General features: G+C 40.9%; 1 protein-coding gene across 14 annotated transcripts in view; it reads left to right on the top strand.

Moving 5' to 3' along the window:
- The window catches only part of RBFOX2 (RNA binding fox-1 homolog 2), a 175,648-nt gene that overhangs the window by 123,391 nt on the left and 31,301 nt on the right, over positions 1-20,956 (top strand). For 11 of the 14 annotated variants that reach the window (XM_053404796.1, XM_053404794.1, XM_053404785.1 and 8 more), the window contains 2 exons: positions 1,467-1,613; positions 11,837-11,890. In XM_053404796.1, the coding sequence (XP_053260771.1) occupies positions 1,467-1,613; positions 11,837-11,890 (201 nt within the window). The remainder of the gene's footprint in view (positions 1-1,466; positions 1,614-11,836; positions 11,891-20,956) is intronic. The other 3 variants (XM_053404793.1, XM_053404792.1, XM_053404786.1) reach the window with 1 other exon arrangement.

Below are 20,956 nucleotides of genomic sequence, written 5' to 3' on the forward strand. Positions count from 1 at the left end.
GTTGTTCATATGAGGTTGTATTTACCTAATTTGAAGCCCTGCTAAGGAACAAATGATTGTTATTATGTCTTCATATGTAAAAGTACAAAATTCAAAGAGAGTGCACTTTCTTTTTCCTATGACTGTATATAAATGTGGCCATATATAAATGTGGCTTGGCTTGCATCACCATGTAAGGTCCATTTAAGAAATGAAAATTTGGCATCTTATAAGAGTTACAGTCTCCTTTGGGGGAATCAGTATAAATGTCGAGAGGGCAACAAAAGATTTGATTGGGAAGAGAGACAGTGGAAGTAGTTGTTGATGAGAATAATTTGCCACCAGATGTTGGAAGCAGGGCACCTCACAAACCCACTTGCTAGACTGTAAAGCTGTAGCTCCTGTGTAAAAGGCCTTTTACTGTCCATTAAGGCAGCACTGGTATCAAGAGAAGCACAGCCAGTGAAAAGGAGAAATATGATGTATTACTGCTAGTGGCCCTCACGGCTTCTTTACGTCTGGCAGCAGTTGCACGCAGTCTCAGGAGCAGTGGGGTAGCAAACTGATGCAGTAATGCCAGCAGCAACCGCTCTATGGGGTTTTAAAAAAAATGGACCCACGGATGGCATGCACAAAAAACTCCCATTTCATAGAAGGTACACCAGGCCCTATATAGCCGTTAGTTGTGAGATGATGGTAAAATAAACTTGAACTATTTAAAGCTAGAATGGCATAGTGATCAAGAGAGAGAGTGTTACAAATCAGAGCACCACAGCTAGAATCTCACCTTTGCCTTGCAATCACTTAAGCAAGCCACATTTTCTCAGCTTGAATGCCCCCACCTGCAGTTTGGGAATAATACTGATCTACCTAACAGGGTTGTTGGAAAAAAACAATATGTAAAATGCTTTGACTGTCCTAAAGTGCTGTATACGTGCTGTGTACTGTTGATTCTGTTTGCTATCATTATAAACTTGAAATGTTGACGTGTTGAAAGCTAAATGCCAGTGGAAGCACGCCAAGAGGATTTTAAAGGTAAGAAAGCAGGACATGTCTAATATGGGTGCAACATTAGATCCATATATTAAAAATGCCACAGGTTGAAAGTAGTGCCTCAAGAAAGGTTCGATCTAAAAAAAATTAAAAGGTATCTACTTCTGCAGTAAATGTATTGGCACAGTTATTCGCTCTTCTTTAGCTGTATCTGTTTCAATCCACATCCAAATTACACTGATGCAAATGATCTCCCAATAACATTCTCTGTGGAGATTCTCTTACTGTTTTTGTTCTTCTCTCAACCATTGCATGAACAAAGGATTGCTTGTTGAACTTTGCTGTTATTATCAAACTTACTTTAAAGGTGCTCAGATACTAGGTCAAGAAGGGTGGTGTAAATACCTGAGACATGAACTGATAAATGGATGAATCTTGGCTGGAATTTTTGTGATTTCTTCTCCACTTTTTATTTTTATTTTAATTAATTGCAGCAGACAGAAGGAGGGGCACAGACGGATGGCCAGCCGTCACAGACACAAAGCAATGAGAGTACCGAGAGCAAATCTACTCCAAAGCGGCTGCATGTCTCCAACATTCCCTTCCGCTTTCGGGATCCTGATCTCCGGCAGATGTTTGGGGTATGTCAATATATCCTTTAAGGAACCATAGGGCTGTATCGCTTTCTTTCCGCCCTGCCCCCCCCCCGAAGGTTTAAAATGAGTAACAATTTAAAACATAAAACATAATATATTCTCATGAGCCCCCACCCTGTTTGGGTGGGGGGTGCCTCGGGACTGCAGTTTTTTCCCTTCAAAGTCACCGCAGTCTAACAGAGAAGAATTAAGTACACCTGTGCCTCAGGTGTGTTCAGTTGGTATAGTGCAGTTCCCTCAGGGGTCTGGATCCGGTTCTTTGAGATCATACAAGGAGGATCCAGGTGGTGTGAATATGTAACTGGGAGTTAATGTTTTCCTTCTGAAGGACACATTCATTTCCTGAAAATGACGTTCCTCCTTAAGATCCAATTAAAAAGAATATACCCTAGTTTCAATCTTGTGGCTTTGGGATGGTGGGCTTTCAGGCTGCAAGCATGTTTGAGCCATGTCTGTTTTAAACTACCAACCTGAACCTGATGGTTATTAAATTTCTAAACATGTAGAAATACGCGTCATGTCAAAGAGAGGGGGGGGGAGAGAACAAATATTTGAATGTCATACACTTGGATTTCTAAAATGTTGGATTTCTAAAATGTTGGAAAATACTGAATTTCTAAAATACAGTTGATCAAGTTGCTCACCGAAGGTTGAGAGTGTAAGATAAGAGAGAATGATTAGCTCAGGGTCACCCACTGAGCTTCACAGCTTAACCGAACTTTGAACCTGGGTCTCCCAGTCCTAATCTGCCACTAACCACTACACAAGAATGGTGCCCACTGGACAGTACAGTGGTACCTCGGGTTACAAACTTAATTCGTTCTGGAGGCCCGTTCTTAACCCCAAACCGTTCTTTTGCTAATGGGGCCTCCCGCTGCCACCGCTCGATTTCCGTTCTCATCCTGGGGCAAAGTTCTCAACCTGAGGTACTACTTCCAGGTTAGCAGAGTTTACCACCCGAAGTGTTTGTAACCCGAGGTACCGCTGTAGTGAGGAGCTACAACAGTAAAGTCCCAGAAAAGGATGTCTCTGGAGAAAATTGCTGCTGCTGCTCCTGTCTACAAATTCCGTATATCAGACAGATAAGATGACACACCCATGATGAAGCTGGGTCAGAGGAGTAATCAATTTAGATTAGCATTCTGTTTACAGCATCTAGGGGGTCACTGTTGGTAGAGAAGTTCATGAGTTGGGCATAGTGCTCTGGTCTTTCCTCAGTTCCTAGCAGTGTTCGAAGCTCCCGTTGTACTAGGCACATTTTGTGACAGGGACTTTGATTAGCCCAAGCAGCGCCTAAGATTTCATATTAAAACTACAGAATGGAAGGAAAGGAGGACATTTTTCTGCCTCCCCACTTCTAGCTACTCTCTCAAGGCTGGAGAAAAGACCCTCTTAAGAAGGACTAGACCATGTGAAAAATGAACATAACATTTTAGCTGCAGATCATTCATTTTCAGCTTTACAAAAGAAGCGTGCCTAGCCCATAACTTAGGTTTAAGGTGCCATTTAGCTCCTAGCTTTCATATCTCAGTTTCTAACACTGGTTCCTAGTTCTCAGGATCTGGAAGATAATAGTTTGCCTTCTCAGAACATATTTTGGGCTGCTGTGACTGATAAGCCTAAACTTTTATATTTTTGTCTAGGTTTTTTGACCTACAGCAGAAATGAGTTATGCCTTATATTCATGATTGACATTGCAATATATTATTGTGAATATATGTCTTGGGGCTGCCTTGTGTGTTACCAATAGTCACTGTAAATTCATATGCCTATAAGGCATGGGCAGAATATAGTCTTTATCTGACTTTAGGGCTAGCATTTCAAAGCATGACATATTCTTTAGGCTGTCCCAAGAGTTAGTGCATTCACAAGTGAAGGGCTGCATTTGGAAGTGTTTACAGTTCTGATTTCTATGTATCCTTCATTCAAGTCTCCACATTCTGCTTAGATGACCAAACAGAACATTGCACTGCTAAATGTGTATTGAGCTTTACAGTCCTTTGTGGTGGAGGAGTCTGATAATATAATTTTCTTGACTCAAATGAAACGATATCAGAATTAGGAGATTTCCCCAAGGAAGGCAGATAAACAAACCTCCCCTATACATATACAGTGGTACCTCAGGTTTCATACGCTTCAGGTTACATACGCTTCAAGTTACAGACTCCACTAACCGAGAAATAGTGCTTCAGGTTAAGAACTTTGCTTCAGGATGAGAACAGAAATTGTGCTCCGGCGGTGCGGCGGCAGCAGGAGGCCCCCATTAGCTAAAGTGGTGCTTCAGGTTAAGAACGGACCTCTGGAACGAATTAAGTACTTAACCCGAGGTACCACTGTATGCAGCTCTCCCCACTCAGTTGCCAGATCCTTAGGCTCAGAACTATTAAATTTCTGTGAACAATTTCATGTGAAATACTGCAGCAGGCATAGAAGTCTCACTTCTACCACACACACCCTGCTCCCACTTTAAGGAAATACAACTAAAAGAATGTAGACAATCTTTTCAGTTCCTCAGCATTCAGAAAGCAAAGATTATCTGCCACAATGTTTTCCAAATTTTTGATACCAGGGGACATAGGTTTGAGGTTGGGGTTTTTTAATGCAGTAATGTTGGGGAGACATTTCACTCTTGGCCTGCCAAAGTTACTTATTCCCCCATCTGTCACATTGGTTATGTGGCACCCTTACAGTTTGCCTGATATTGCCTCCCAGTTCCCTGTTCACCTCATTGGTCAGGGCTCAAGGACAACACCGTGCTTTTTTATTTTTAGCAATAGTGATACCTCTGGGATTTCTTTGTGACTATCGGTTGTAGCTTAAGGATGAGTCCCAGTGCATCCTTACTCCCTCTCAGGCTGAAAACAGTGATTGTATAAAGTGGTATCTCGGGTTAAGAACTTAATTTGTTCTGGAGGTCCGTTCTTAACCTGAGGTACCACTTCAGCTAATGGGGCCTCCCGCTGCCGCCGCACCCCAAAGTTCTTAACCCGAGGTACTATTTCTGGGTTAGCGGAGTCTGCAACCTGAAGCGTCTGTAACCTGAGATACCACTGTACTGGTAAAGAGAGGGGATGAAATTCATTAATTTAATGTTCTCTGTCTATCCTAGCCATCACCTGAAATTCTTCTGATAACTATGTGCATGTTTCATGGAGCCTTAAGGTAGCACATTACCTTTAGCATTCACAGGTGGGAGGAAAGTCCTAAACCAACGCCCGAACAATGCCAGATTACATTAGACTAGAAAAATGTTTTGCAATTCCCGTCTCCACCAAATTACTGGTTACCATTTACCGTCATTCTACTTAGGGTAAATGTTTTGTCTGGAAGGTTATTCCAGTGGCATAAAAGTAAAAGTGCACATGAACTGTGGTGCCTGTGGGTTTCATCTTTCCTTTTACTTAATTGGAAGCTTTGGTTTTCCTGGCTCTGACTTCAGCCACAGGGATAGAGCCTGCTAAAACTGCTTTTTTTACTTCTTAGCCACACATGCGTGTGCATGTGCCATTTTGAAGCTTGGGGTAGACTCTACACTTGGAGCAGGGAAGCAATCAGAAATTCAGTTCTGATTTCCTGCTCGTACAGCATTTCCGAACAACATAAAAACAGTCTGGAACTATAAAATGGGACAGTGAAATATTTACGCTAGTTGTGGTGTTCTTATTATTACTACTGCTACTGCAGTAAGAGAGCTTTCCCTTGGGTGAATCATATTAAACGAGCCCTTTATCCTGTAGGGGACCTATGATTGCAGCTTCTGCTGTCTGTGGCTGAATATCCCACCTCCCAGCCTTTCCCAGTGTCAGGTTTGATTGTTTCAATGTCATCTATGAAAGACTTAAGGCCTTTGCCTCAAGTGAATTTTCCAAAAATACATGAACAGAGAGAAACTGTGTAGTTAGCAGGAAAATGGGCCATGAGAGAATATTACGTGGGAGGAGTGAAAAAGTCCCTGAAGGATCCAGCAACAGCCTGGAGGTCAGCTTTGCCCTGGAGCATAAAGCATCAACTTACGTTGTCATGCAATCTAAAAAAGACCATCAGGACTGACAATGATGGCTGATCTCAAAGTGCTCTGCAAATTTTCCACAGCTGATTTCCAAAGTCTCAGATGTTCCTGACTGTAGGCGAGGAGTCACAATTAGTTGTGGTAAAGCAGGACTTCTTTGCCACCGTGTGCACACAGTAGCCACAATTATGTGCTCCTACCTGTGTTCACTATGGGACTTGCACACCACCTATACTTTAGTTGTCATTGGGCTTGTTTCATTGAGAAAAGCTCCACAGAAAAGCAAGGGGCCAGTTAGTCTCTACAATGTTGAAAAGCACACCTAGGAATTATATGGTCCTTTCTATCTTGCTATTCCATACTGAAACTAGGGCCTTGATGGGAGCACCAGCCATGTTGACTGGAAAATCCCCTAGAGCATTTAAGAATCCCTTAATTCCATAACTGTGGAATCATTCTGTCTGGGCCCTCACCTTTGCAGGGAGTTTTCACCATCATCAGTACAGACTATTCGGTACTCTTGATTGTTCCAGGAGCTGCTTTGTGGCTTGGGAGCCAGAGGTACAGTGTTACAGTGGTTCCCCTCATACCTGCAGGGATGCTACAAGGGAATGGCATAAGCGGACTTCTGTTCAGTCTTTGACTCTTGAGCTGTGAGGTCCTGCAGGGTTCCCTCTTGTCTCCCATTGAGGTTAGCATCTGTATGTGAAGCTGTTGAAAATGGCTATCTAAGGATTTGGAGCACAGTGTCATCAGTATGCTCCATACTGTTTGAAGCAAATGCCGGATCAAAGCCTGGAGGCAGGATTGAGTTCAATGAGGGCTAATAGACTAAACCATTGTAAGATGGAGGCAGTGTTGGTGAGTGGTTCTTGTGTTCAGGAATTGTTGTTCTAGATAGAGTCAAATTGTTCTTGAAAGAGCAGGAGGTAACTGTTAAACAAGTAATCATCACCATCAACTTCATTGTTTATTGAACTTATTAGTCACTTTTTATGAAAAGTAAACTCAGATCAACAGTACAAACATTAAAACCAATAAAAAACTAAAACAAAATGAAAGCTAAAAACATTCACATACAAAAAGGCAGTTTTAACACATCCCACTCACTAAAGGCGGCCACAATATCTAAAACTTCAGGTTGAAAGCCTTACTGAAAAGAAATGCAAGCATCACATTAATGCTTGCTTTTTTATTTAAAACAATTACCCGGGAGCAATAATACCTGAGTTTTGATTTTTTTAAAGGCAAAGTAAATTATATTATTATTATTATTATTATTATTATTATTATTATTATTATGCAAACTATGACTATTTTATTTAAACTCTTGATCAAATTGCTTGCAAATTTATTATTCATCGCATGAAGCAACACTGTTCTACCCATTAAGTATCAGTCCTTGTTTTTGGAAAATTTAGGGTATTATTTCAGATAAGTTCTGTTGCTTAGTATCTTTGCATATGCACAGAGTCAAACAGAAACACTTGATTTCACATGTATAGTGGTACCTCGGGTTACATACGCTTCAGGTTACATATGCTTCAGGTTACAGACTCCGCTAACCCAGAAATAGTACCTCGGGTTAAAAACTTTGCTTCAGGATGAGAACAGAAATCATGCTCCGGCAGCGCGGCAGCAGCAGGAGGCCCCATTAGCTAAAGTGGTGCTTCAGGTTAAGAACAGTTTCAGGTTAAGAACAGACCTCCGGAACGAATTAAGTACTTAACCCGAGGTACCACTGTATTCATCTGTCTGTTGGGATTTATAAATTTTGTAGCATAAAATGTGGGTTGCATGACCAAAGGTTTGGGAATACGCTCCTCCTAGGTAGTGTAAAATTTGTATTTATTTGCAGGCTGATACGTTCAGTCAGTATATGAACCAATTAGTATATATGCTTGTTCAAGAAATATATGAATTTAAAAATTGGTAAATTGATTCATTTCACTCATTTAAATCTGACTTCTGCACTCTTATGTATTTAAATCATTGACTTAATTGCCCTGATTTAATGTAATCCACCCTAGGATGCACTTAAAATTCTGGTCCCAGGTGTTCAGAGCCCTAAGGCTTAATGATGTTTGTTGACAAGATATACAGACAAGATTTGTTTTTGAGAAAGCTGTGTGAAAATACAACCCAGTGTCTAATAAAACAAGCTAGGATCCTATCTACGACTTTCTTAACTTACCTTTGGAAATATACCATTTATTTGACTTGAAGCTAGCAAGAATTGTAAGCTGTTTTCACACACTTGAGACTATTTCAGTATTTACAGGCTGTGTGTCATCTCAGTTATTTTTAAAACTTCCAGTCGTACCTTGCCTTGCTGTGTGGACTGGTCTATTGTAGAGGAAACAGTGTACCCTGCCTCAAGCGAATGAGAGAATCAGAGAATTGTAGAGTTGGAAGGGACCACCAGGGTCATCTAAGGAGTGCACTTATTAATCTGAAGATTATAATGATTCAGATGTGGAGCTGAAAATAGTTGCATTCAAAATTTGCTCCATTGTATTGCTGAAGTGATGAATGGGTAAATTTGCTTTTGTTTTTGTTGTTGCCAAATTGCTGCTGAATGGTCTCCTTCGAAACATAGGTCCCAGCTCTAAGGACAACACATTAAACCCACTTTATGGGGCTAGCTGTTGGGGTCCTGCTTTAAGCTGGCAAGACAGCAACTAGCCCTTGCCAGATAGTATTAAAGGCATAGGGACACCCCCCCGTGGGGGGATCAGGGGACTGAACTATCTAGCTACTACTTTCTTACTGTATGAGTTCAATGTCTAATTCAGCACTGTCCAAACAGTGAATACTGCTGGCCTAGTTAGTTCAATGCCTCTAGGGAAAGTCATGTTGTTTACTGTAAAATTTAGAAGAGTTGACAACAAGCCGGTAATAGTTACATTCAGATGGACAGGGAGTTTGGGGGTGGAGAGAGATATAAAGCTTATAAGACAGGCAACGGTGACCTCTTTTTATTTAATTTTTGTGTGTGGCTATGACTCATACATTTTGAGTCAGTCAGTTCTGAAATCATTATGCTTAATGAAGCACCATATGCTCATATCCCCTTTGGATAAGAAACGAGGCCTACAATTACTCGGTGGGATTTACTTCTGAGTAGACATCTATAGAATTGCACTGTCAGGATGGAGCTATATCTGCAGTGTCCTTACATATGTTAAAGAAAGCATTTTTTATTAGGAGAAACCTGTTTTTAATGCCTGTTGGGGGTTTAAGGGGGAGTATAGGAAGTGTGGCTTGTTTGAGTACAAGAAGAGTTTGGATTTGATATCCCGCCTTTCACTCCCTTTAAGGAGTCTCAAAGCGGCTAACATTCTCCTTTCCCTTCCTCCCCCACAACAAACACTCTGTGAGGTGAGTGGGGCTGAGAGACTTCAAAGAAGTGTGACTGGCCCAAGGTCACCCAGCAGCTGCATGTGGAGGAGCGGAGACGCGAACCCGGTTCCCCAGATTAGGAGTCTACCGCTCTTAACCACTACACCACATTGGCTCTCTACAAGAAATACAAGAAATAGCACATAGGGTTGAGTTTAATGGAGAAGCAATTTAAAAATGGCAGAGCCACAGCAGCATCTGGAAGTAGTGCAAGAACTTATGAATGCCAAGGGGGCTACTACCATAGCATTCATTTGCCCTGTAGTAACCCATACTGTAATGCACTAAGAGAGAGTTTCTTAGTGCATTACTGTGTGGGTTACTACAGGGCAAATGAAGCATCTGGCCTCCATTGGTTCAGCTTAATGTGATGATTAGAAAGTTCATCAACACTCCTTTAGCTGAGGGAACTTGTTAGTGGTGGAATTCAACTTAAGTTGAATTAAAAGTTCCCTTATATATGGCTAGAGAAAGGCAAATAAGGAGGCTGGAAAGCTCACAGGAAAGAGGTCCCATGAGGTAGGGAAGCTAAAAGGAAGAGGAAAAAGGAGCAGGGTGACTGAAGAAATGGTGCAAAGCATGGAACGGAACAGAAATGAAAAACCTGAGGGAAAGGAACGGGGGAGAAGCCTGAGGAAAACATAAAGCTAATGGAATTGGGTTGGCTCTGAAAAACCCATACAAAGCCTAAGGATACAGGCACATAGGAAACTGCCTTATAGGGAGTCATGCCATTGGGTATGCGCACTGCCTATTTCAGGGTTTCAGGCCAGAGACATTCCCAGCCCTGTATGGAGATGCCAGGGATTAAACCAAAGCCTGCCAAGTAGGTCTTCTGCCACTGAGCTACATGTCAGTATGTCAGATGGAAGGGAGTTGATAGACTAGCAGGACATAGCTGACTTCCCATGGTAAGCATAAGGATGCCAAGGGTGATTGTCTCTCTAGTTTTGTGTTAGGTCATGCCTGCTGTGGCAGCCAGTTTGTGACTGGTGCTCACAGCGCTCTTTCAAAATCCAAAATGTGTCCTGGTCCATAAAGTTTGGTGACCCCTGCCATAAGGTCTCCAGGCAAGTTGCAACATACTTAATGTAAACATAACTACTTTATACTATCTAGACATTCATTTAAAAAAACACAACACACACACAATTCATAAAAATATACAAAACTATCTTCTCCGTAATAGCCACAAGAAGCTTTGGCAGCATACTGACAGCCCCAAAACCCCACCATGATCTTAGTTTATCGGAAAGCCCGAGGGGAAAGGTAAGTTTTTAGCTGTCACTGCAAAGATGTCAGCAAAGGTGCCAATCAGAATTCATTAGGAGAGCATTCCACAGACAAAGAGAACCACAACTAAAAAGGCCCTCTTTCTTGTCATCATCCTCCAAGCCTCCTTCAGAGAAGAGCCCTGGAGACTTGTCCTTCTATACACATTGTAGTTCTGTCTCTAACAGTGCTTTCCACCAGTTTTCCTAGAACTGATGCTAAGCTAGCCAGCCTAAAATTTCTGGAGTGGAGTAGCTGGAAAAGGAGGATGCAGGAAGAGAGACATAGGTCCCCTCACACTCTCACCACCCAACAGCAGCCACCTGTTCCTTCACTCTCTTGCCCCAGAAGCAAAAGCTTTGAAACATTCCCACCCATGTGGTGTTGCATGCCTCCACTTGTTCTCTGCGCATGTTAAAGCAGTACCACCCATGTGGAAGAAGCCAGTATCAGTTGACTCTGGGAACTGTAAGGTTTGCAGGAGTACCCCCCCCCCGCCTCGCCCCGCCAAAAAATATATATCTGAGTAAAATATCCATAAAGCTGGGGGGGGGGCAGATTCCAAAACAGCATAATAAGGACCGAGCATGCTCTGTGACCCTGGCTTGCTGACTAACTGCTGGGGCGGAAAAACAGAAAACCTGTGGGTGGCAGAATGCAATGGAGTATCATGGAGGGGGAGGGCTAGAGTGACTGGAATAAGAGCACTCCACACCACAGTGCTTTGTTGCCCGTTGCACTCTAGTCCACAAAAGCTTATGCCACAATAAATCCATTCATCTTTAATTTACCGGAACACTCGCTGGTTTTGCAGTGACAAACTGAACCTGGCTCTGCAATATCTTAACCTGGAATGCGAATTGAGATTGCTTTTATAGATCTCTGCTCTTGCAACTAACTCAGGGCATATTAAGTAGTCAGCAGCTTCAGCTAAAGTCCTACTCAAGCTTTTGCCTCAAAAGTATGTGGGCTTAAAAGTGAGGAGGGGGCAGAGTGAACCAGCAGCCCCCACCCACATCTTACCCCCCTGTGCCCTGCTTCACACCTTTCCCGTGTTGAAAGGAGAGATCTAATTCTTAGTGTGTTCAAGTGAACAAGCCTGGAATCCTCCTCTCGATTGGGAACCCCGATAATGCAGTGTTACTGATCATGTGCATTTAGCTGAATGTGCTTAGAAACTCCTATAAGCTTTTCCTCACAGTGAAAGGCGATCTGGCTGGGGATGGAGACAGCATTTATCCATCCATCCAATTAATTTATAGTCTGCCCTTCCTCACGAAAGACCCTAGGATGGTATGGTCATGCATCTCTGTCCTCTCTCCCCCCCCCCCTCTTGCCAACATGCTTCTGGGTGGTTCCTGAATAGGGTTTAAATAAAAGCTGACATCCAGAAGAAATTCAACAACTGAGCATTCTTAACTGCATATTATGAAAGGAAAGTTTGCTAGTGAAATGAAGATTTTCTTAGAAAGGAGGATAAATGCAGTAGCTGACAAGGGGTAAATCTTCTCTTCTGTCTTTACAGCAATTTGGCAAAATCCTTGATGTAGAGATAATCTTTAATGAACGTGGCTCCAAGGTAAGTTTTGTTTCTATACCCAGTTTCTCTCTTTCTCTCCCCTCTCCCCTACCGCCCCTGCCCCAAGTTGACAAGATAGGACAGCTTCCTGCATAGAGAATAATGCAGAACAGGAACTGGTCGTCATGTAACCGCCTAAAAATTGCCATTCCTTATAATTGCAGATTTTGAGTGTAGCCAATATATTTCTTCCCAAATCCTTTCAAAATATTCCTTCAGAAAGATCAGGCACCCAAAATTTCTAGCCATAAAGGGTTTACTAAAGCTATCAGAGTCAGATTTTCCTTTGATTTCTCAAAGTTCCTGGTGTTTGGGACAGATGGCTTCTGTCCATTTAAAAATAATAATCTATGAATAAATTATATGGGATAAGAGCTTTCACAGGCTATCTTGTGTGAAAGAAAAATTTCCACCCACTCTGCTAGCATAATGGACCCTTCAACATTGAAAAAATGTTGGCTTTTAGCAAATTACGGTATCTGTATAAGCTTCTAATTTTCTGGAACAGCTACTTGCGTAGCTATTCAAGATGCATCTGAATGATAGTTTTTCAGGCTTACTACTAAGTGAACTATCTAGAGAACAAATTGCAAACATTATGGTCACAAGTGCAGCAATTTTGAGTGATACTTGTCCTAACTGGTTCTCGTCATGAAACCATTGTCCCCTCACTGAAGAATTGATGTGATTCTCTCTCTGCCCAGTAGGTCCAGCACTGGAATAGCAGGGAGTGTTGCAGGTCAGGAGCAAGGTGCATTGGCAGAGCTCTGTGGGGGAAGCTTGCACAGTGCATGTCTATACTCTGCTTGACTTAATCAATGCTAAGTTTTCCACTTTTAATTAAAAATGAACATCTGTCCCATCCCCCCACCCCATCACATGACAGTTCAAAGGTGTACCGCCTAGTATTTTTTTATATTAAAAAAACCATGGCCCAGTATAGTAGAGCCCCACTTAGATTTTTATATTTGGGTTCAAATTTGCATGTTGAAATTCATTTCTATGTGTTATCTGAAAACCAGAAAAGGGATTATTTTAAAATATTAACCACTATAATATTCTGCGTACCTTCGGTAAATTCTGTAAACAGAATTTAAACCCTTCATGGCAAATGATCTTTGAGCTCAGTTTATGAAAGTTTAAGATAACATAAATGCAGCACAACATGTGTTGAACTTGTGGAGAGATGCAGAACTATAGTGGGCTGCATAGAGCCCTTTATTCCTTTATCTATTTCACGTGTTTGCCTGATCTGAGAACTGGAAGGGATGCAGTGCTTGGCTACTGCCCTTCATTAGCCATAGGCCACTTGACTATTGAGAAGAGTTAACAAGCTGCAAAGAGAACCACAGGCATTTCATTTGTGTATTGCAGCCTCCTGCAAAATAAGCACCTTCCCATTGCAACTCTCAATAGAGCATGAGCAATCTGCTGTGGTTGCATCTCTAAATATATTTCTCTGCTCTCTGAAGTTAGCATAGGCCAAAATTGTTTATGAATTAGTGGTGCTTTAGTTGTTATTGTCAGCCTTGGGGAAACTGACTCCCATATACAGTCTCTTTTAAATGCCTAAAGGATTCAAAAGCAGCAAGCCTGTCAGAAAGAACAATGCACTTATCAAGGCCTTCATGTGACACTGTGCTTTAATTTTATAAACACATGTGATAATCATACTCATTTTATATAAACTTACATGACAGTCTCTGTTCTTATGTTCAGAATCTTCTATAAATCACGGTATTCTAATTATGACTATTTAACAGTGCAGCCAAGAAAGCCCAAGACTTCTGGTTTTCAGTTAAAACAAGAGCTGTTAGTTATGAATTATGGGTATTTGCCCCTTTTTCTTTCATCCAGGCAATATTTAGCCCAACTAGTTTCTCCTATATTTGGTGGTAGAGTTTCTAACACCTGCCTGTCGAATTCACAACAGTCTTTTATCAGTTGGCTCCAAGCTGGGGCCTGATCTCTCAAAGATGGTGAATAGCTTCAGTGAGACTCAGGAAACTCTCAAAGAATGTTTGTTGGTTATATCACGGAATATTGAATTGGGACGCCTGGGATTTGCCCTTCTTTTTAAAAAAACAAACAAACAAAAAACAGTAGCTTAGAATGCCCAGTGGTGGAACACAAATATTTCTAGGGCCCTTTCACTTGTCACCACTCCCCTTTCTTCTGCAAAAAGTATGCCAAAACTTGAATGCCTTTCTCCTACCCTGTGGTTTCTGTTCTAACCTAACGATATGGAACCTCTCTCCTCCTCTCTCTTGGGAATCGGAAAGCAGATGCTCCTGCTGCCTGCATTGTGCTGTGTTCTCAATATTATCCCTCCCTCCCCTGGGTTTCTAAAGGGTATATTTTTGAATATGTATTTGATAAATGAATGTTAAAAAGGTGAATATGTAAAATCCAAATCGCCCTAGGTGTGCCCCCATCCAGTAATTGGGAAGGTCCTCCACGGGCTGAGCATATCTTTATCCCTTCATAACTGTGGCAAAGGTCCTCTGCCAGAATTGTTCCAGTGTTGTGAAATTTTGGGAAGTTTCTGAAAAAATAAAAATGCATCTTACCCATTGGTCCATCCGAGATGAGATGATAGCTTTTCTTTCTCTTGTTAAGCTGACATGCTAAGAGAAGGTTTCATGCATGTGTTAAATCTTATTAAAAACTGGCTCTCACTGGAGAGAGCCTATAGTTATGCACACTTTTACTGTATAAACATTGATTCTTCACAGGAGCACCAAACATTTGAATTATACAATATGCACAATTAAGGAGGAGATTATTGAAAGATCTCTAAGAAAGAAACCTTTTGAACAATTGAAATAAGAGTTTCTTTTGTTTTTAGCCAAATGTGCCTCATAGTCTTAGTAATTTTCATTGCGCTTGTTGCACTTCCCCTGGTAATGTGCCTACCAGAAATCATAGCCATTGTGTCTTAAATGCTGGTTTGTTCCAGTTTGCCAGTGAAAACACTTAATTTCTCCTCCCAAATGAATATTTTGGTTTCCATGAGAATAAGTTTGATTTCCCCCAGTTTACTCTAGGTTTTGAAAAATCCAAATTTGTTTAGATCTAGAACACTCAAACTTTGTGATAATGAACCTACTCAAGTCAATACAACAATTAAAGCATCCACCTATATTTAATTGGAAAGGAAAAGTGTGTTGATATTCTGTACCCTGGTCCAGTGAAGATGTAAGTTGGCAGGGTCAGGTAATTGAATCTCCCCCTGGTAACTATAAATGAACAATAATTATTTGACTTTGGAGAATCCTTTCTAGTGCTACATATTGTACAAAAAGTGCATGAGAGACTGGCAAGACACTGTTAGCACTACTTAAAATAGTAGCTTGAGAATCCTAGGTTCAACCTTTGTTTAGGATCTGTACACATGACACCCTACTGTATGTATATTGGACCAAACCAAAAATATGTATGTGCAAGATACATGACCCTGCTGGACTACTGTTCTGAATATTCAGATTGGTCTATGTGTATTTCATGACCAGAGAATGACTAGTAGGGATGCATTGTGTTCTGATGGCTTAGCCTTGCTCAGTAAAGGCTGTGGCTTCATAAAAACTGCTGTGCCATGGTTGCTGTTTCCATGTTATTTGGTTTCTAACTATGCCTGAGAATTACATGGTTGCCTTTCTGCAGCTTATTGCATGCATCAAATGACAGAACAGTTTACCTTAATTACTGATAATTTGATGTAATCAGGCAGTATAGCATGTGGGGCATAGGCATGTTTACGCTCAAGTCATTTTATAAAAAAATTAAAGCTACAACAGATATGTTGTATGTCTCTTTACTTACGGAAAGTATCTAGTACAGGGAAACAAGTGATCTTGCACTGTTCTGCTCAGGGGTTTTTAATTGGGTTGGCTCAATAACAGAACTTGTTTCGTTGTAAATTACTTTGGGTTGCCCTAGGCAAGATAAAATGACTGACAAATTCAATAAGCAACAGTGATAATCTTCCCTCATCATACATCTAAGCTGCATTCTAGTTTAGTCAATATTACCCCTGAAATAGATATAATAAAAACAAAGAGTCTTGTAGCACCTTAAAGGCTATAAAATTATTGTGGCATAAGGGTTTCTCTCTGTCAAGGCAGGAGTCAAGAGCAGGTCAGCAGTAACTCACAAGGTGCCAGTGAAGTTAACTGTTTATTCCAAGAAACAAAACAATTCAGGCCTAGTGAGTACAGTAACCCTTCTCAATAGATCTTGCCCCAATGAGGCAGTTGCAAGGACTGAAGGTCCCCACCTTCCCACACCTCTCTGTCTTCTTTTCCCCTGGGTCCTTTCCAAACAGTCAGAGACTCTGACTCCTTGTCTGACTTTGCTCCACCCTCTTCATACCTCTTCTCCCTGTGACCAGTCATTGTTGTCCCACCACCAATCTCCTGGTTGTGAGCCTTCTTCCATTTGGGGTTCCCCAGCTGGTGCCTCCCACCACCATGCCTCTGCATCCAGCTAGTCCATGACAATCTCTCTCTGACCCCCCCCCACAAAGAAATAGTGGTGGTGAAATTGTAAACGGTGAAGTTAACAACTGCTTTCTTTGAACAAACTACTGTTGTTAGCGTAATCATCTCAGCCAGAACTGTTCTGCACTTAATCTCCATCCGACCTCACTGTTTAACAATTCCACCTTCCACAGTTCGTATATGTTACCTGTAAATCAGGATAAAGCTTTTTGCATCTGATGAGTGGATCGTAGTCCACAAAATCTTATAGCAGGGATTTATTTATTCCCCTTGTTTCATAAAATTTATACACTGCTTGACTCTAAAATTAAACACTCAAAGCGGCTTAGAAAAAAAGCTAAAACAATAGCATTATCAATAAGAAAAATGAACAACTATAGTTTAAAACTTTCAAAAAGTTAAAATAACAATGGACTAAAAAGCGATTAAAACTTCCATCAACCATGGTGCCCTTGAGGGCTTTCATTGACGCCCTTGGGCAGGTTACCCAATCTCTGAACTTGTATTTAAAAAGAAGTGTCTAGTCCTCCTAGAAATAAAGTTTCTAAAGAAGTAAAAAAATATGCAGGCACCTCCTAAGCGATTTCTGTGAGAAGAGAATGTGTGTGATGTGGCCATCTTGTACATTTTCCTGGTACTAAGGAATGATCCCTGTTGTTATTAGACAGCAACACCCTTATGAGTGAGTGTGAGTTCCACTCACTTCTTATAGCTGACTTCTTATGTCAGGGGTGGGGAGTTTTCCTTATTTTGTGCTGTGGCATGCCCCCTTGCCAGCCATTTTTTGACTGGGGCCCTCAGTACTCCCCAAATTCAAAATGTCCCCACTGTTCCAAAAAGGTTGGTGACTCCTGGCTTATAACATTAAAAATGTGTTGGTCTTTACGGTGCTACAAGACGCTATGGATTTTGCTGCAACAGACTATGCCCCTGAAATAAATACGGTGAAGTTCTGCTTCCCTCACTTGCAGATTTCAATTGTGTTTTTATATTCTGTTAATGTTAGGTCTGCATTAGCAGAAGCATTTTTCTTTGATTTTGCAGTATTCACATGTTATCTTGCTTTAAGCTGATGCAACTCTGTCAAGCCCCAGTGTGTTTCAGAATTATTTCCACCACTCTAATGAAATAGCTTTACAGCAGCACGTAATTCAATCAGTGCAATGCAGTATTAGATGGGAGTTCCAGTCTTTTCACTGCAGATCTTGGAAAGTAGGATCCTTACTTTAAATGGCAGTAGGGTTTCCTTTTCTTCCCCTCAACCACCTGGAACTTCATGCCAATCACTCATCTCAGATGGATTATCAAGGATGGCTCAAGATGCATATAAGTTTTGGAAGCAAGTAACCCTAATGCCTGGAATCTTTTTGACTATTTATCCAGGCTTCTGGCTGTTGACTGAGTCTTTAAAGTGTGTCTGTGTATATATAGATATATTTTAAAAATGAAATTATGGAAAATCCGTCCCAACACCATAAGATAAAGATGCTGCTTCTGAGGTGAATGTTCTAAACATAATAAAAAAGGGTTAACAATGCATGAGTTTCCAGGGGCTCCGTTTAGTTTTCTTTGGTTTTTGTTTATTTTTGTTTATTTTTGGTTTTATTATTATTTTTTCTTAATTTCTGTGTTCTGGCCACACCCAGGAGAATCGTCTGCTTTTGATTTCTCCCTTTACGGTTACATGGTAAATTTTCTTTCTCATTCTTCAGAGATGGAAACATTTTTAAAAACTCTGTATAATTATTATTTTTACACTGCTCATCCTGTTGCTTGTTATTTATTGCAGAATCTGAGGCCAGACTAAAAGGGTGATGGTTACTTGGGTGTCTTTTGGGTCCTTGAACAGCTCCTTAAAGAAAATGGGGTGTCCCTGGGCTGCAGGTGGTTTCAGGTTATAGGAGATATTTCTTTATGAGCATTTAATAATCTACAGTTGCATTAGTTGGATAATTTTCAGCCAGTAACAATAAAAAGTAAAAAGCAAGTGTTGTTAAAAAAAACAGGGAAAAACCCACGCACAGACAACTGAACTTTAAAATTGGTAGCAAAGCCAATCAAAAATAGGTTAGTAGTAATACTTTGTAATATTATATAGCTTTGTGGATGCATAGTTGCTGCCTTCCTTCAACTTAATATTTTCTGTGATGTACATGGACAATCTTCACCCAATAAAGGAATGCATATATTTTACTAATTGAGATGTCCTTCAAACATCACAAAATATCAGTTCTAAAGAAACTTATTCATGCTTATGGACAGATATTTTATGCTGTTTGGTGTTGTTGTTTTGTTTTCTTTAAAGCACAAACTAATAACAAATTAAAACAATTGCAGTGAAAAAAGTTTGTAAATGTGACAGATGAGTATGTACATCTGTTTATAATATGTGATTCCTGCTCCTCCTCCAAGGACTCAGGAACCCATTCATTAGACTATCCTATTGGAGAAGATTATCTCATTGTGTAGATAATAGTGTTCTGTTGTGAACCACCTTGAGATCTTCGGGTATAGGATGGCATACTAACCAAACCAAACCAAACCAAACCAAACTAAAAACTAAACTAATTGTATTCATTAAGTTCCTAGTGTATGTGTGTTTGGCCAGATAGCTCATCTGGAACACAGAGATTAGATTGCCTCCCCCCAGCTAGCATATCCTATATATTCTCATCTTCTTAGCAAAAGCAAGTTCCCCAACAAGCAGCAATTCTTGCGTTGAAGGAAATCAGTCTGTTTTCCTAGTAGGATGGAATGTGACTGGGGAAGCACTAGAGCAGAAATAGGCTTTCTGAGAGCAGCCTCCAAGGGGCTGCATTTGGGGGGGTGGGGAATGGATTTGCCTAAGAAGGTAGAGTTGCAATTGCCAGCCACAGAACAGCTTCAGAATTGACCACATGTCTGTCTGGGGCCGAGAGGGCAGGAGAATGGGGAGAAGCTGCTGGCAGCACCCTCAGCCCTAACACCTTCAAAACATTGCATGAAAGTTTGGGGTTTGCATGTCTGGATAAGCCTTTTTGAGAAGAATTTGCTTAAATATCCAGTAATAATATTTTTGCTGGAGAATCCAGTGACCCAGTTTAATTTATCAACTGATTTTTTTAAAAAAATCTTTATCCCTTCCTTCCCATGAATAAGCTTCCCATTGAACTCTACAAATACAGGGCAGGAAACCCAGCTGTGAAGCAAAAATAGAGAAATAAATCCTTCACACAGTTGCCGCAGGGATGGGGAAAGGCTTGAGCCCTAGCAGGTTCTCATTATAGCATCTTCAAGAGCACTTTAAAATGATGACCCACTTGCTACTTTAACTTAGTGAAAAATTAAAATGGCTCTCTAGCCACGGCATCTCATGTTTCATGTAAAGCCAAGGTAGATTTTCCCCTCAAACTATGTGTAAGTGTACTACTCCACCTAAACAGTCTTGGGCAAGTCTACTCAGAAGTAAATCTAGTTGCATTAAGTGGGACTTACTTCCAGGTAAGTGTGTACAGGATTGCAGCCTTCATTACCTAGGTTCCTGTTTCAGTATCAGCAGTTTCCATTATAGTTGACATATACTTTGTCCTTCCTGTTTCTGGGGTGAAAGAACTCGAAAAGATTAACTACTACAGTGTTTGAAATGTGGCTGTAAAACTGCCACGATGATATTTTATCTAGCTATGGGCTAAGCCAAATCTTGACATTCTTGTGAATGGAACAACTAATGCTCAGACCACACTGCTGAAGCTAAATGGAAGTAGACTTGAACAATTCCTGGAGAGGAGACCAGTGGGATCCTCACCTACTTCTGAGTTTTCTAAAGGAAAGTAAGCTATAAATAAATAAATCATTTCAGCTACTATTTAGATGTTATCATTTTCTACTAGCTTCTCATTTAATTAATTTAGTCTTCCTAGCTTGGTCCCTGTGAAAGTGTTGTTCAGCCCCATTAATGTGTATCACAAGTTTAGAAAATGGTCTGCTTTGTGACCGAAATATGGAAAGAAGTGGATTAGGTGAAAGAAAGTTAAGCTGTCCTGTGCTAAATTAGGTGGCTATCCAGTTCTTCAGATCAGTCCCAAGCTTCTGTGCTCTTTCCCATGTAATAGATTCTTTCCCCTCAGATTCAGTAGTTGCCCACTTAATGATGATATATGCATATTCTGCGGCATTTCTTTAAACAATGTTCATTTTACAACTAAATGTAAGGATTTTGCATCAGGAAAAGGAAATGTAAAGCGTGGACTGAAAAGATAAACAGATCAATTGTGTAGCCATGTCCAGTTGCTCTACCATTATAGGAGCATATACAGTGGTACCTTGGTTGTCGAACTTAATCGTTTTGGGAGTCCCAAAACCATTCGAAAACCAAGGCGCGGCTTCCGATTGCCTGCAGGAACTTCCTACACTCAATTGGAAGCTATGTCGGACGTTCGACTTCCGAAAAATGTTCGCAAACCGGATCACTTACTTTCGGATTTGCGGCGTTCGGGAGCCAAGCTGTTCAAGTACCAAGGTACCACTGTATAGTGCAAAGCTTTACAGTGTGTGTGTGTATATATATAGAGAGAGAGGGGGGGGGGTA

The sequence above is a fragment of the Podarcis raffonei genome, chromosome 10 (genome assembly GCF_027172205.1).
Source record: "Podarcis raffonei isolate rPodRaf1 chromosome 10, rPodRaf1.pri, whole genome shotgun sequence".
Taxonomy (NCBI): domain Eukaryota; kingdom Metazoa; phylum Chordata; class Lepidosauria; order Squamata; family Lacertidae; genus Podarcis; species Podarcis raffonei.